General features: G+C 34.8%; 1 protein-coding gene across 1 annotated transcript in view; it reads right to left on the minus strand.

Annotated features, from left to right (window-relative positions):
- Nucleotides 1–582: 582 nt before the first annotated feature.
- Nucleotides 583–15272, minus strand: part of LOC129269619 (fibronectin-like) — a 37534-nt gene continuing 22844 nt past the window's right edge. Inside the window, exons 21-22 of the mRNA XM_064105752.1 lie at nucleotides 15101–15214; nucleotides 583–713 (exon numbers count right to left, since the gene is read on the minus strand). Coding sequence (XP_063961822.1) covers nucleotides 583–713; nucleotides 15101–15214 — 245 coding nt within the window. The remainder of the gene's footprint in view (nucleotides 714–15100; nucleotides 15215–15272) is intronic.

Consider the following 15272-nt stretch of genomic DNA (forward strand, 5'->3'; position numbering starts at 1 on the left):
GAGAGCCATTCGTGTTGATAGTGGATGAATCATAATAATCATACTAGGTGTAATTTCTTCTTGAATGCATTTTCAGTGAGTTTTTCCTATGGATTTAATAACTATTATTTATGGAATATTTACCTGTAGTAGCGGTAGTGGTACCAATGGCTGATTGCTGTCCTTGGTTAGATGTTGAACGTACTGAGATGTCATACTGAGTGCCAGGAGTAAGTCCAGTAAGGATGATGTTGGGGCTGGTGCCTGACGAAACTATTCGTTGTGTTCCATCTGGTGCAGTGTAGGTTATCTCATAATTTATGTTGTCTGGCAAATTTGTCCAGCTGAGAGCTATCGTGTTTGGTGTCACCGAATCCACAATAACCTCATTCAGAATACCTACAATTTAAATTCATATCATTTTCATTCGTCTTTCACCATCCGGTATTTTCAAAACCGGATGAGGAAAGGGTTTTATACATTCAAGAAAGGAATATGAGCGAGTCACCAAAGGGCATGATCAAATCAGAAATGTATGATAAATTTGATAATCACTCTCAAATCAAATATTGTTTTGTCTGACTTCTAATGAACAGTATTGCGTTAAAGAAATATCTTACTTGTTTCACAGTTTGTTCCAGTGAAGCCAGCGGGGCAAACACACTGGAATGATGGGAAAAGATTGGTACATGTTCCTCCATTCTGACAAGGTGGTGGGTTACATGCGTCCAATTCTGTGTATGAGATATGAAGAAAATATAAATGACAAAAATGTTTAAAACTTCACGATATAATTTTAAGACTTTTAACAAAACACAACAGAATAGATAAAGAAAATATTGAAGAAAAAAAATGTTTAAAACTTATAAATATAATTTAATCATAAAAAAAAACTGGAAAAAAAATCATACTAATCAACAGAGATTTCGGTAAAAAAATATATTGACGTCAAAACTGTTTCAAACTTGAAGACATAAATTAATAATTTCCATCAAAACAATATCACTTAGTTATAGCGATGTGATAAAGAAAATATTGAGGTAAAGATTTTAAACTTCAAGACTTTATTTACATATTCTCAATCAAAAAATATAACTTTAATATCACGAATCAACAGACATTTGATGAATCAAAAATTGAGGTAAAAACCTTTGAAACTTCAAGACTTGATTTCATTATCAAAACAAGGCATAAGCGATGTTTTGTCTCGCCCAATTGTAAAAATAACCAGAAATTTCGCGGTTTGCGACGGAACGCAACAGAATTGTATAAAAGTTCATTGTGAAATAACTTGGATGGAATAACATTTGTCATAAGAGAGTCTTGCACGTAAACTTTTAACGTTGACTTCAAAATGACCTTTGACCTTACCATGTGACCTCCGACTGCAGCATGCAGGTCTCCTCAGTTCCTCTAAATCACAAGTTTGGTTTAAAAGTGACTTACAGTTGCGGAGTTATGTGTCATAAGAGAGTCTTGCACGTAAACTTTAACGTTGACCTGAAAATAACCTTTGACCTCACCATGTGACCTCTGACTACAACACAACATGCAGGTCTGCTAAGTACATCTACAACCCAAGTTTGGGTGAAAAGTAATCTATGGTTGCGGAGTTATGTGTCAAAATAAGAGTTTTGCACGTAAACTTCAATGTTGACCTGAACGTAAACTTTAACGTTAACCTCAAAATGACCTTTGACATGCGACTGCACCATGGCATGCATGTCCCCTGAGTACATCTGCAATTCAAGTTTTAATAGTTGAAAAGTGACTTGTTATTGCATAGTTAAGTGTCATAATGTTTGTGAAGGACGGACGGCATTTTGATCCCTTAGTCTCGCCTTCACCTTTAAACGTCGAGGCTTCATTTAATCATTTTCAACAAAAAGCAACACAACTTATCATTAATCCACAGAGATTTCGATGAAGTAAATATTGACAAATAAAATATTCAAAACTTCAAGACAGAAAATCTGATCATTTAAGAAAACACATACCTTGGCATTAATCAACTGAAGAAAATGCTTACAAGTACACAAAACTTTCACACTACAGTGCGTATCAAAAAATAGTTTACACTTAGAAAAAATCCTGCAAAATTTTACATTTGTAATATCCTGAACATTTTTCCACATTTTAACATTGGTACAGATCCATTTAAGCAAATGACGATATAACTGTTGAGTGAACACCACTTACTTTTGAAAAGTTAGTGAAAATGATTTGCGCAGAACTTTGAAATAGTTATGCGAATAAAAATAGACCTTAATCATTGGACTTAGTTTGTAAAATTGATTTAAAGACATCTTTTACCTTTTTTAACTTGTTACATTGCCCAAAACACTTCGAAGAGTTCATTGTGCCCCACCCCACTCCCCCACACACTGAGGCCATCGTGATGATATTTGCTTTACACTGAGCTGTGATTTAAATGAAGTGGCTTAGGTTTCACTTTCATTTTTTTAATCATTGTAAAGCTTGGGAAAAGTGTGGAGAAACAAGTATTAATGAAAAATGAAATGTAAATGCACTTTAAGTGATAAAAACGAAGTGAAAAATATGCTGGAGATGTCTGATATAAACTTTTGTTCATATTCAGTTATGTCCTCAGATCCAGCTGGCACAAAAAGTGTAAAAGGTTGTGCTTACTAAGTGTTGAAATTTTAATTTGGGTGGCAAAATTGTAACAAAATGCTTGAATGTATCCGTCTTATTTCAATTGACCAAAAGTGCAAGGGAAATGTATGAGAAATGCCTATTTTTGTAAAGCTCGCAGAAATCTGTTTGCGCAAAAATGCTTGTTTTCACGCTGTGTCAAGGGGAAAGGGCGAAATCAAACTTACCCGGCGAAACATTTCTCATACATTTCCCTTGCACTTTTAGTCAATTGAAATAAAACGGATACATTCAAGCATTTTGTAACAATTTTGCCACCCGAATTGAAATTTCAACACTTAGTAAGCACACCATTTACCCTTTTTGTGCCAGCTGGATCTGAGGACATTACTGAATCTGAACAAAAGTTTATATCAGACATCTGCAGCATTTTTTCACTAGGTTTTTATCATTTAAAGTGGGTTTACATTTCATCTTTCATTTAATGCTTGTTCCTCCACACTTTTCCCAAGCTTGAGAATGATTAACTAAATGAAAATCAAGCCTAAGCCATTTCATGTAAATCACAGCTCAGTGTAAAGCAAATATCGTCACGATGGCCTCAATGTGTGGGGGAGTGGAGTGGGGCGCAATGCACTCTTCAAAGTGTTTTGGGCAAGGAAACAAGTTTAAAAAGGTAAAAGATATCTTTAAATCAATTTATTAGCTAAGTTCTATGTGTTCTTCATGATTAAGGTCTACTTTTATTCGCATAACTATTTCAAAGTTCTGTGCAAATAATTTTTCACTAACTTTCCAGAAGTAAGTGGTGCTCACTCAAGCGGAAATATTTTTTGACAGTTATATCGTCATTTGCTTAAATGGATCTGTACCAATGTTAGAATGTAAAAAAATCTTCATGATATTACAAATATATAATTTTACAGGATTTTTTCTAAGTGTAAACTTTTTTTTGATACGCACTGTATAGTGGAATTATTATTTTTATATTTGTCTTTTATTTTCTCTGGCAAAGTTTTTTTCATTTCATATTAATTTATCATAAGTATATCACTGAAGTAAGTTATCACTAAAAGGACGTTTAACATTTATGTTTTGCGCTTCGTGGCTATGTTTACTGTCCACACTGTGGTTTTATGTCACATTCAAGGCATATGTGATCGATCAATTGTATGGATACAGTGGGGTAGTCTTAAATGAAACAAAAATCCAAGGAGAGAATTAATTTGAGAAAAGTAAAATGAGATGATCAATATAAAAGTAGTTTTAGCAGTATTGGTTATAAAATAGGAGATTTATAGAAGTCTGAAGACTCTTAATGTACTTTCTACAGGGATCCTCAAATCTACAAAAGTATCTTTCAACTAATGGAAATCTAAAAATGTGATAGGAGGCTGCATTCTACAAGCTTCGCTTTTTTAGCAGCCTCCTCCGTTTCCGACCTGTTATCTTAATTATTACATATAATAAGTTTCTTTGTTTTATTGATTATATCAAGATGTATATGTAACAAAACTTATTGTAAATGATTGTAAATGATTGTTGGAAATGGAAAAATAAATGAAATGAAAATGAAATGTGTGTACGTTAACAAAGCAAAAGTTGTCCACAATATCAGCCATTTCAAAGCATTTTTGCTCATTTGAGGATCCCTGCAGAATTTTTTTTTCAAGGCTTTTCAAACTCCTTTATTTTCCCGGCTACAGAGAATTCAGAATATCCCAGCAGGTATCGACTACATGCACCAGATGTACAGCACCTGCATCATCCAGTCTGCACAATCTCCACATTAGCTCCTGGGGCGGTAGTCTTTTTTTTTTCTCAGAGATATAACAAAATCCATATTGTGGTAGATGTCATAACTTTTGTCATAAAATTGTACTAAATTGTGTCTCTTCTCTTTAGCATGCACCAAAATAAGCAGTTCCTAAATGCAAATAATCTCAAATACAAGCAAAAGATATAGTCAGGTAGATATGATCAAAATTATTGCATGACCGTTAAGTTGGGTATGACTGCGTTTTATTTTTTTTGCTGGAAGTTGTAGTATGGGGTGTCTACTTCAAGAGTCTGATGGGTGCCACCTGGGCACCCTTGGGCATTTCTTAAAATATGAAATTCATATTTAAGAGGTATGTGAAAAAGTGGGCGTGGCCGCCTATGATGTCAATTTAAAAAAATGCCCAAGGGTGCCCAGGTGGCACCCATCAGACTCTTGAAGTAGACACCCCATACTGGGGTGTCTACTTGATTGGGCATGTTAGAGCTCCCAAATTATCAGTAAGGTAAAGCTCAGAATTGCTACAATGCATTAAAGAGGACTATAAGAGGGTTTGTAGACAAGCCTATAATACATAATTTGTTGACCAGATTGACAATGATCCCGGCTGTAGCAATTTGCATGTTGGGAGCCCTTAATATCATGTGCTATGACTACATTGGAATAGCATTGTTAAGGGAAGGCAAAATATTTTTAGTCTTATTATTCATCACTGATCCATCACTACTCATGATGATGATGACGCTGCTCTACAAGTCCTGGGACCCAGTCCTGACCCAGACATGGCCAGATAACATGTTGTTTAGTCAAGCAGGTGTAGCCAAACCACAGAAGAAATTGTAAAAGAAAACAACTTGCATGAAGCTACTAGGCCAGAGGGAATCTCTGATACACTTCTTAATGAGACTGCTCATCAGATCTTACCTGTCATACGTTTGCTTTTCCTGGCCTCCCTTTATACGGTGAAATTTCAAGAAAGTCTAATTCATTCCCATCCATATAATAAAGGGTTGTCAGCTCTAACAAACTACACACCAATTTCAAATACTGTGATTTGCTCTTGCCAATCCCATCATCTTATCAGACTAACAACATGGCTTTAGGAAGCGAAGAACATATTTCCAGTATTTTTCTTTGAATATAAATTATATTACGATAAATTTTGATGCTTAGTGATAGCATATTGATTTGAAAAACTGAAATGTTTTCACTGCAGTCAAAGTAAGAAAAATCAAAATTTCTTGACATTTTCCATATAAGTATACTTATTTTAATAATATGCAAATGAGGCAGATTAGCTAGCTTTTGTAAATAAAGAAAATTAACTTATTTATTCATCATGAACTTTTGTTCAAATTACTTGCTGTGGACATTTAATTTGTAATCTTTAGATTACTTTGCTTATTTTCTATCTTTAATGGCTAATTTGCATAATATGCAAATTAATTTTCAGGCATTGGGATGAATTCTCATGCTTAGTGATAGTAGCATATCAATGTCAACATTAATGAAATGTTTTCAAGCAGTCTATATGAGAAAAATCACAATATCTTGACATTTTTTCCATATAAGGATGCTTATTTGCATAATATGCAAATGAGGTAGAGTTTTTTTACTTTTAATAAAAAAAAATTGAATTCTGTTATTTTTCATGAATTTTCATCTATATTAAATTGTATTGGACACTTACTTTGTAATCTTTGGATTATTTCCCTTGTTTTTCTAATTTTTTATGGCTAATTTGCATAATATGCAAATTTCATAAATTTCCACTGCTTGGATTTTTGGGGACTTTTAGTATGTTGCTTAGGGGACCTTCCTCAAAAACAGTTCAGTGGAATATCTCGTGTTGCATTTAGTGGTGGGTTACCCCCCCCCCCCACTTCTGGCTAGATTGACTGGACTAAAAAGACAATGTTCAGAATACCGATTTGTGACAATCATAGCTCTGTCACATCTCAGACAGAAATGACAAAATTTATGACAAAAGTTATGACAGTGTTCCAGAATACCACCCCAGGTTGATAAACGAATATAATTCAAGACACTTCTCATCACTTACAAGGCTCAACATGACTTTGCACCATCATACATTTCAGAGCTACTTCATTGGTATCACCCTCCGCGCACCCTTCATTCACAAAATCACCTACTCCTCCGGATCTCATCTGCACATACCAAGCACTATGGTTCTAGGACATTTGCCTTCACTGCACCTACACTTTGGAATGCTTTACTACCGCACATCCAAACCAAGACCACAGTTGAATCATTCAAGATCGACTTAAATGTCACCTCTTCTCAATGAAATAAACTTTTATTGAACATTGATATATTGTGGACTCATATGTTTATGTTATGCCATAATTATTTGTACCTACCTGTTTTGTGCAAAGTACTTAGAGATTGATTTCTTTTAATATAAGTGTTATATTAGTTTAACATATTATTATCATTTTCATTCTATAACAGATTTTGATTAATATTTTATTTAATTGTTCCAATAAGATTGAATCTCTCCTTGGGTTTTTATTTCCTTTTATCTCATTTGTATTCACTCTCAGTCAACAGTGGAACAGAGTTTAGTGAGCGATCACTCTTGTTGCGATTCTTATGTTACCAATACTTACTTTTGACTTTAAATGTGTGATAAACTCATCAAGAACTATTTGAATACTCTAAATCTTAATATGTAATACTTTGAAGCTGTCATGATACTATTTTCTCACAAGCTTGAACTGCTTCTGTACAAAACAAATAGAAAGTACATGTAGAACATATGAAGCTTACCAGTCTCACAATTCTGCCCAGTGAAGCCTTGATTACAATTGCATGTGAATGGGGATCCCGGTCCAATTGTAAAACACACACCGTTCTGACATGGATCAGGATTGCATTCATCTATATCTATAATATATTATATCGATACATGTATGCATATCAAATACATGCATTTTATAAATTTGTGTAAAGCACTCATTCCATTTGTGATCAGACATTAATTCATTGTTTATTCATTTACATATTATCCCAATATCAAGAAATTACCCTGCCAAATGAAAAGAAACCAAACTAAAATAATCTATCTGCTTTCAAATTTGGGCATTGAACATTGAAAGGCTAATCTCTTAGCTCTCATACTCCCAGGGTATTTCAAAGCTTGTTATTACAGGTAAGGGCCATTATGCCCCCCCCCCCCTCTCGAGATCTTGTTCATGGGTCGCCCGATTGCCTCAAAATTTTGCAAAAGGGTCAAGAATTATGTAATCTAACAAAGCTGTATAGCTAAATTTACGGAAGTCCTGTTTCTAAAATTAATTAATTCATGCTAATTTATTTATCAACTCTTTAAAGAAAAAAGGTTGTGGTAATCATTTCTTATGTATTGTATTGGGGTTTTTTTTTGCAATTTTCTTATGTATCTCTTGTTTTACACCAAGCGTTTTCAGATGCGTATGTGTGGGGTGTGCATGTGTGTGGATGTGGGTGGGGTGTGTTTGGGTGTGTGAGGTTGGGTGTGGTAATTTTTTACACTATTTGAAATGATGGTACTACGAAAGTGTTAACATAAATTGGAAAAGCTCCTGATTTTGTCTAAAAAGGGTAATATACATAGTCATATAGAGAAATAGCGAAATTTCCGTGACATGTGTTTGGTAAACACAATCTTACACCCAAGCGGTAAGTTCGATTGCCATAAATTTGGTATCAAAATGTGCAAAAAGATCATGAAATTTTGTTTTTAAGTAATGAGGCGTTAGGACGTACCGACACAAATTTGACAGGGGGCGATAATGCCTCCCCCCGGAGTATTTGGGTTAATGAAGCAGGGCATTATGGCGTGCATCCGTGCACACTTAAATGCACACTCGCAACCATGCACATACACATAAACAATCTCAATGATCCTATTTCTTTATTATATGCCAATACAAATCATTCATTTTTTGTGTCTTTGTCCAAGGTAGAAAAATCTTAATTTTAGTGCCAATTACTACTGATCCAAATAAATTAATACACAAATGTAATTTCAAACAAGTATATGTCCATGACTTTTCATTCTCTGAAAAAGAACTGTCAGTGATGTGAAATACCTTTTAAATTTTTCCATAAATAACCTCATGATTTCATACTTTGAAATAATAGTTTCTTATATTCATAAATATACTAAATTGTTGTATTACCTATTTCACAGTCAATGCCCGAGAAACCAGTTTGGCATATACACATGAAACTGTTGACTGCATCTACACAGGTGCCACCATTGAGACAGGGGTTGACTGGTGCACAGTCATTGATATCTGTGAAGTAAGTTTTTATTTAATATTTATTTTTTTGTATTTCACCAATTTCTACATTCACATTCTCTTAAGGGTGTGATTTTTTTATGTTTTGTGCCATACTTTTGGAGTGAAAAAATCTTTGGAAGACTGATATTTCTGTGATCTATAAGCTCATCATGGCTCCTCCACCGAATACACGCAATTCGAAACAACAGGCCGAAGACCTAACCAACACTATACGAGCCGAACTAAATAAAGTGTTAGAGAGTGACGACATGCTTAACAAATTGGTAAGTGCTCTTAAAAAGACTCTTGTTGACGAAATCACACCCGTCATTACCAAGAACGTGACAGAAAATGTACGTGAATTTATTGACTTTGAACTGAAATCGAGAGATGATGAAATTGCTTCCCTTAAGACTCACATCCAAGCCTTGCTCGAGAAACACGATGATTCAGAACAGTATACACGAAGAAACTGTCTAATATTTCACGGTATTAACGAATCTGAGAGTGAAAACACCAATGAAACTATAATCGCGTTATGTGATCAAAGGATGAATGTAAAACTAGATGTAAAGGACATTGACAGAAGTCATAGATTAGGGCCCAGAAAGGAGAGTAAAAGTAGAGGAATAATTGTGAAATTCACCAGTTATGACATACGGGACAAAATCTACAGAAATCGAAAGAGTTTGAGGGGTTCAAAAGACAACGCTATATTTGTTCATGAGAGTCTCACCAAAACAAGATCTGAACTTTTCTGGAAAGTCAAAACTAGTTTCAGAGATGAACTTGATGCTCTTTGGACCCAAGATGGCCGAATTCTGTGCATTATAAAACGCACGAAAAAAAGAGTCTCAATCACAAAGGAATGTGATCTGTGCAAACTGAATACATCATAATATATTCTCAGAAAAAGGGATTACAGAGTCCATTTACCCCTCTCGTCTTCGAACTCGTCATCCCCTGAATTGTCCGCTACTGTATTGCGATTATACGCCTTCTTTAGTGCCTTTTATCTTAACTGGATTCAGTGTTTTCTCACCTTGGCTCAACGACTGAACGCGTCATCGCACCTAAGATAATCTCTTTTGTGAAAATTTGAGCTACTTTACTTCGTCGACTAAGGCTGCATCGTGCCAAGTCTGCTCAACTTCGTCAACGCCCTATATCCGCTTTTGTATTGTGATTATACGCCTTCTTTTTGTCTTCGTATCTCTTATCTTGGTGATCCGGATTCCAATGTTCTCACCTCGACTCAACGCATCATCGCACCTGAGATAACCTCTTCTGTTAAAAATCAAAGCTGCCCTATTTCGACAGTAAACAAATCCTGGTTAACCTCTGCGTTTCTGAGTGTAAACTTCAACCATTTTGAACTCTACATGACCCGGTCTGCTACCTTAGAACTTAGATAACTCACTATTATTATTGTTAGTGTTTTTTGTTAGTTTTTTTTTTTTTTTTTTTTTTTTTTTTTTTTTTTTTTTTTTTTTTTTTTTTTTTTTTTTTTTTTTTTTTTTTTAGTCGTCTTGTATGTGACTGTATCATAGGCTCCCCTAAATGGAATTCAATATCTACAAATACCCATGTGCCTGTTGTATGAAACCGGTTAAGAACAATCAGAAGGGACTGAAGTGTACCAAATGCAATCAATGGCTACATATCATTTGTGCTGGTATTCCTGAAGAGATCTACAATGACAAGTCAGAGAACTTTTTCGGTTGGCAATGCAACATTTGTATTTTTAAGGACATGCCCTTCTATAATGAATCGGAAAATATCACTATTCCAAAGTCAGTTAATGTCAGTACAAAAACTACCCACCGAAACATTGCTTGTATTCATGGTTTATACTACCAAGAATTACGTGGTAATGGCCTTAAGATCGCCCATTTAAATGTTAACAGCCTACTAAGACACATTGAAGAAGTAAGAACATTTGTTAAGACTAACAAGGTTCAGGTATTTGCAATTAATGAAACCAAAATAGATGAATCTATCTATGATAAAGAAATTATGATTGACGATTACAATTTGGTTCGTAAAGACAGAGTTCGACAGGGTGGTGGAGTAGCCATTTATCTCCACAAATCATTACATTTTGAAAAAATGATTCATGAATTCCTTGATGATTTAGAAGCACTTGTTATTAAGATTTATCTCAAGTTTTCAAAACCTCTCATCGTATCAACTTGGTATAGACCACCATCCTCAGATATTGGAATCTTTAATTTGTATGAAAGATTTCTGAGCGTTATTGACACAATGAATTGTGATATAGTTATAGCAGGTGACGTAAACTGTGATATCCTAGCTAAACCTTTATCAAGCATGACCAAGAAATATACTGATATAAATAATGTTTATTCTCTGGTCCAAGTTAATACCAAAGAAGCAACAAGAATCACTCATCTTTCTGCTACATTGATTGATCACCTATTAACAAACAACACCAAAAACGTAGTGAATCATGGTGTAATTCATAACGGAATGAGTGACCATTCGATTAGCTTCCTGACCTGGAACTCTAAGATTTGTGCTCAGCCAAAATTTATCACTTTCAGAAGTTGCAGCAAGCTCAATATTGATGACTTTAGAAATGATATTCGTAACCAGAATTGGGAAAGTATAGATCAATGTAATTCAGTTGATGATGCTGTCGATTTATGGCAAAATATGTTTTTACAAGTTGTTGACAAACACATGCCAAATCGTTCAAAAAGAATAAGTACAAAGGGTTCTCCTTGGATGAATGCAAATATTTGTAAACTCATGAAAAAACGTGACAAACTTAAAAGAAAAGCTTGCAAACTGAAAGATGATAAACTTATGTGCGAGTACAGAATATTACGAAATAAGGTAACAAATGAAGTAAGGAAATCAAAGAAACGGTATTACTCTGATAAATTTACAAATCTTAAGGTAAACCCAAAACACACTTGGAAAACCTTAAAGTCCATTATTCCGAATAAAAAACGTGAAAATCTCACAGTTTCGTCTAATTCGGATTGTAATACTGAAACTGCTAACCTATTCAACACTTACTTTGCAAATGTAGGGAGACAATTAGCCAGTGAAATACCCGATATGAACCTCCATACAGAAGATGGTAATTATACAAATGAGACTTTTGCATTCACTCAGGTGAACGAACATGATGTTTTGAAAATCATAAGAAATCTTAAAAACACTAAGTCTGTCGGTATTGATAAGATATCTGTCTTTGTCTTGAAGGCATGCTCTATGGAGATATCAATGAGTATTGCTAAGTTGATTAATTTATCTTTGTCAAGCGGTATATTTCCGCAACAATGGAAACAAGCTAAGATTATCCCAATTCACAAAGGTGGCGATAAAAATTCTCCTTCGAATTATAGGCCCATCTCAATTTTGCCCTGCGTATCTAAAATACTGGAAAGGGTTGTCCAACGGCAAGTTTTAGATTTTTTGCGAAATAATGATATTCTGACACCTGCCCAATCCGGTTTTCGGCCAAGGCACTCAACCATTACCACTCTCCTAAAGGTAACCAATGACTGGTTTCACTCAGTCGATCTTAAACATTACATTGGGGCCGTCTTCGTCGACTTAAAAAAAGCATTCGACACCGTGAACTGTGATATTCTTTTGAAAAAAATGAATAACTTAGGTATTTCTGGCACACCATCCTTATGGTTTCGAAGTTACATGTCAAACCGGGTTTGTAGGACTCTTATCAATTCGGAACTCTCTTATGAATCAGTTATTAACTGCGGTGTGCCCCAGGGATCACTCCTGGGGCCACTGCTCTTTATATTATATGTCAATGATCTAGTGAAATGTATTAATACATGTCATATCCAATTGTATGCGGATGACACCGTTTTGTATTTTTCACACCCCTCCATAGATAGAATCAACGAGGCCCTAAACTCAGATTTAGAAAATATGTACCAATGGATGTGCCAGAATAAGTTAAGTGTTAACTGTCAAAAAACGGTCTGTATGCTCATCGGAAGCAAGAATATGATTTCTAAACAAAATGTCCTTCATGTTTCCTTAAATAATACCCCATTAGAACAAGTTCATCATGTCAAATACCTAGGCATCATAGTTGATGATTATTTGAATTTTAACTTGCATATAGACAACATGTTGCAAAAAATAGGTCAATTAGTCGGCTTTCTGGGTAGATTGCGGCGATCCTTAAGTGAATCGATCCTGAAATTAATATATAGTTCATTGATCCTCCCCTACTTTGATTATGGTGATGTTGTTTACGATGCATCCTTTAGAAAATACACAGACCGCCTTCAAAAACTGCAAAACAGAGCAGGTCGTATTATACTCCAAATTAAACCCGAATCTCATATATCTATTTTGGAAATGCATGATACACTAAATTGGCAATTGTTGGACAAAAGAAGAAACGATCATTCCCTTATTCTCATGTATAAGATCATGAATAATCTATCTCCAAAATATTTAAGAAATGAATTTGAGTTAGTATCACATACGTATCCCTCCCGTTTCGGAACCAAATTTAAATTACCAAAACCAAGAACAAATTACCTCAAAAGATCCTTCAAGTATAAAAGCGCCATGGCTTATAATTCCCTTCCTCTTCACATCAAATCATCCCCTAGTATTAATATTTTCAAATCTAAGATTGTTGATCTGTAGCACATGGACTCCGGTACCCCCCCCCCCCCCCCCCCCCCATTCGCTGTTAGGTTTTTTTTTTTTTTTTTTTTTTTTTTTTTTTTTTTCTTTTCTTTTTGGTTTTTTCTTTTTGGTTTTATCTAAATATGTTTACTGTTGATATTTACATTTTCATTTATCTTCTGTACATCTGTTATTCTAATGTGGTTTATTATACGTTAATGTTATATGTTATGGACCCCACGGAAGACCAGCGCTACTGTGCCAGTCACGCTGAATGTGGGCTATCCACCGTATTTTATTGTATATAATTGTGCTTTTTAATACGGAAATAAATACTACTACTACTACTACAGTATAATAATCCCTATCGTGGAGTCACCAACAATTCAATTGGATTATGACAATGCAATAAATAATCCCGGTAATCATAATGTTTGACCAAAACAATGTCATGGTTATGATTGGTCAAGGATGATAACAGGTTTTTTTTATATATGATATACATGTATATAGTCATTATAAATCAAGATATCAATATAAACAAAGAATGATGCAGGAGACTAATAACCAGTGCTTAAGCTTTAGTCTTATTGACCCGTATTCTAAAGTTGGGTTTAACGTAGAACATGGTCTAACCCTGTGTCAATGTACGATGTAAATTTCTTTTGTAATACTGTGGTCTTTCCTAATTTTCCTATGGTGATGACAACTATCTTATTTATCCTACCTAGACAGTTAAGAATGATTCAAAAGTCAAGTGAGCTGGTGAATTCAACCACTAATGTTAGAGATTTGTCACAATTGGCTTTCGAAAGTTAAACCACAACTTTAGACAAGATTTTATCTAAATCAATCCCAACTTCAGAATACAGGCAAGTGACTTCACCAGAAGCAAACTTGGTACTGGTCCTTTATTATTCTTTGATATAGCTATACCATACCACGTTGCATTGGTTATAAAACTTAAAAGCACCTGGTACACTTTGCGCATCATGACTATATATAAATACGATGAATAAAATTGAAACCATCAAAATATTTAAGTAATCAGGCAGATAATAATAATAATAATAGCCAATTTTTATATAGCGCTTTTCCCAGAATGGCTCAAAGCGCGTTACAGCATATTATTACCCCGGTCATTGGATTCATTTCAATCCCGCACGAAAAGTGCACAATTTCCACTCCCTGGGGAGCATTTCTTGCATTCATCGCAGCCTCATTATGGCGCTGGCATATTCAAACGTACCATTATTTCGCATCCTACCGGGTACCCATTTAGCACCTGGGTCGAGAGTGGCAAAGTGTGGATTAACGCCTTGCCAAAGGACGCTAGACCGCGATGGGATTCGAGAACACGACCCTCTGTTTACAAGGCGAGAGTCAGAACCACTACACCACGGCTCTTCCAGATAACGCAATTAGGTTCTATTCTCTGGGAATAGCAAAGATGTAATTCAATTACATTTGTTAGTCGACAATCACATAATTTTGTGAAACCTCACCCCATAGGAATAAGTAAGACACTTTCAAACAATAAAAAAAAAAAAGGGCCTCAAACTTAAACAAATTCAAAATAAAGACAATGATTAAAGAAAAAAAAACAGGAATCAATCATTATGTCCAGACTGCCAATGGTTTGTATGACGAGGAAAGGGGGTATCAAATCGCAAATCATGGTTATTGTCATAACATTTGAATTTAGGGCTGTTCAAGCGTTTGTAGTTTTTTAATGGTTATAACCCTATTCCATGATTATTTTAGAGGAGTATTGTAAACATGTATGACTTACTTGTTTCACACAACGTGCCAGTAAAGCCAGCAAGACAAGAGCATGTAAAGGTTGTAAATACTTCCACACAGGTCGCACCATTTAAACAAGGATTGTTTGCACATGGCTGGGGTCCTGAGAATGAAGAAACAATCCGTATAGGGAAATCAAAAGTGAATATTGATAGTTAAAC

The sequence above is a fragment of the Lytechinus pictus genome, chromosome 10 (assembly GCF_037042905.1).
Source record: "Lytechinus pictus isolate F3 Inbred chromosome 10, Lp3.0, whole genome shotgun sequence".
In the NCBI taxonomy this organism is placed as follows: Eukaryota; Metazoa; Echinodermata; class Echinoidea; order Temnopleuroida; family Toxopneustidae; genus Lytechinus; species Lytechinus pictus.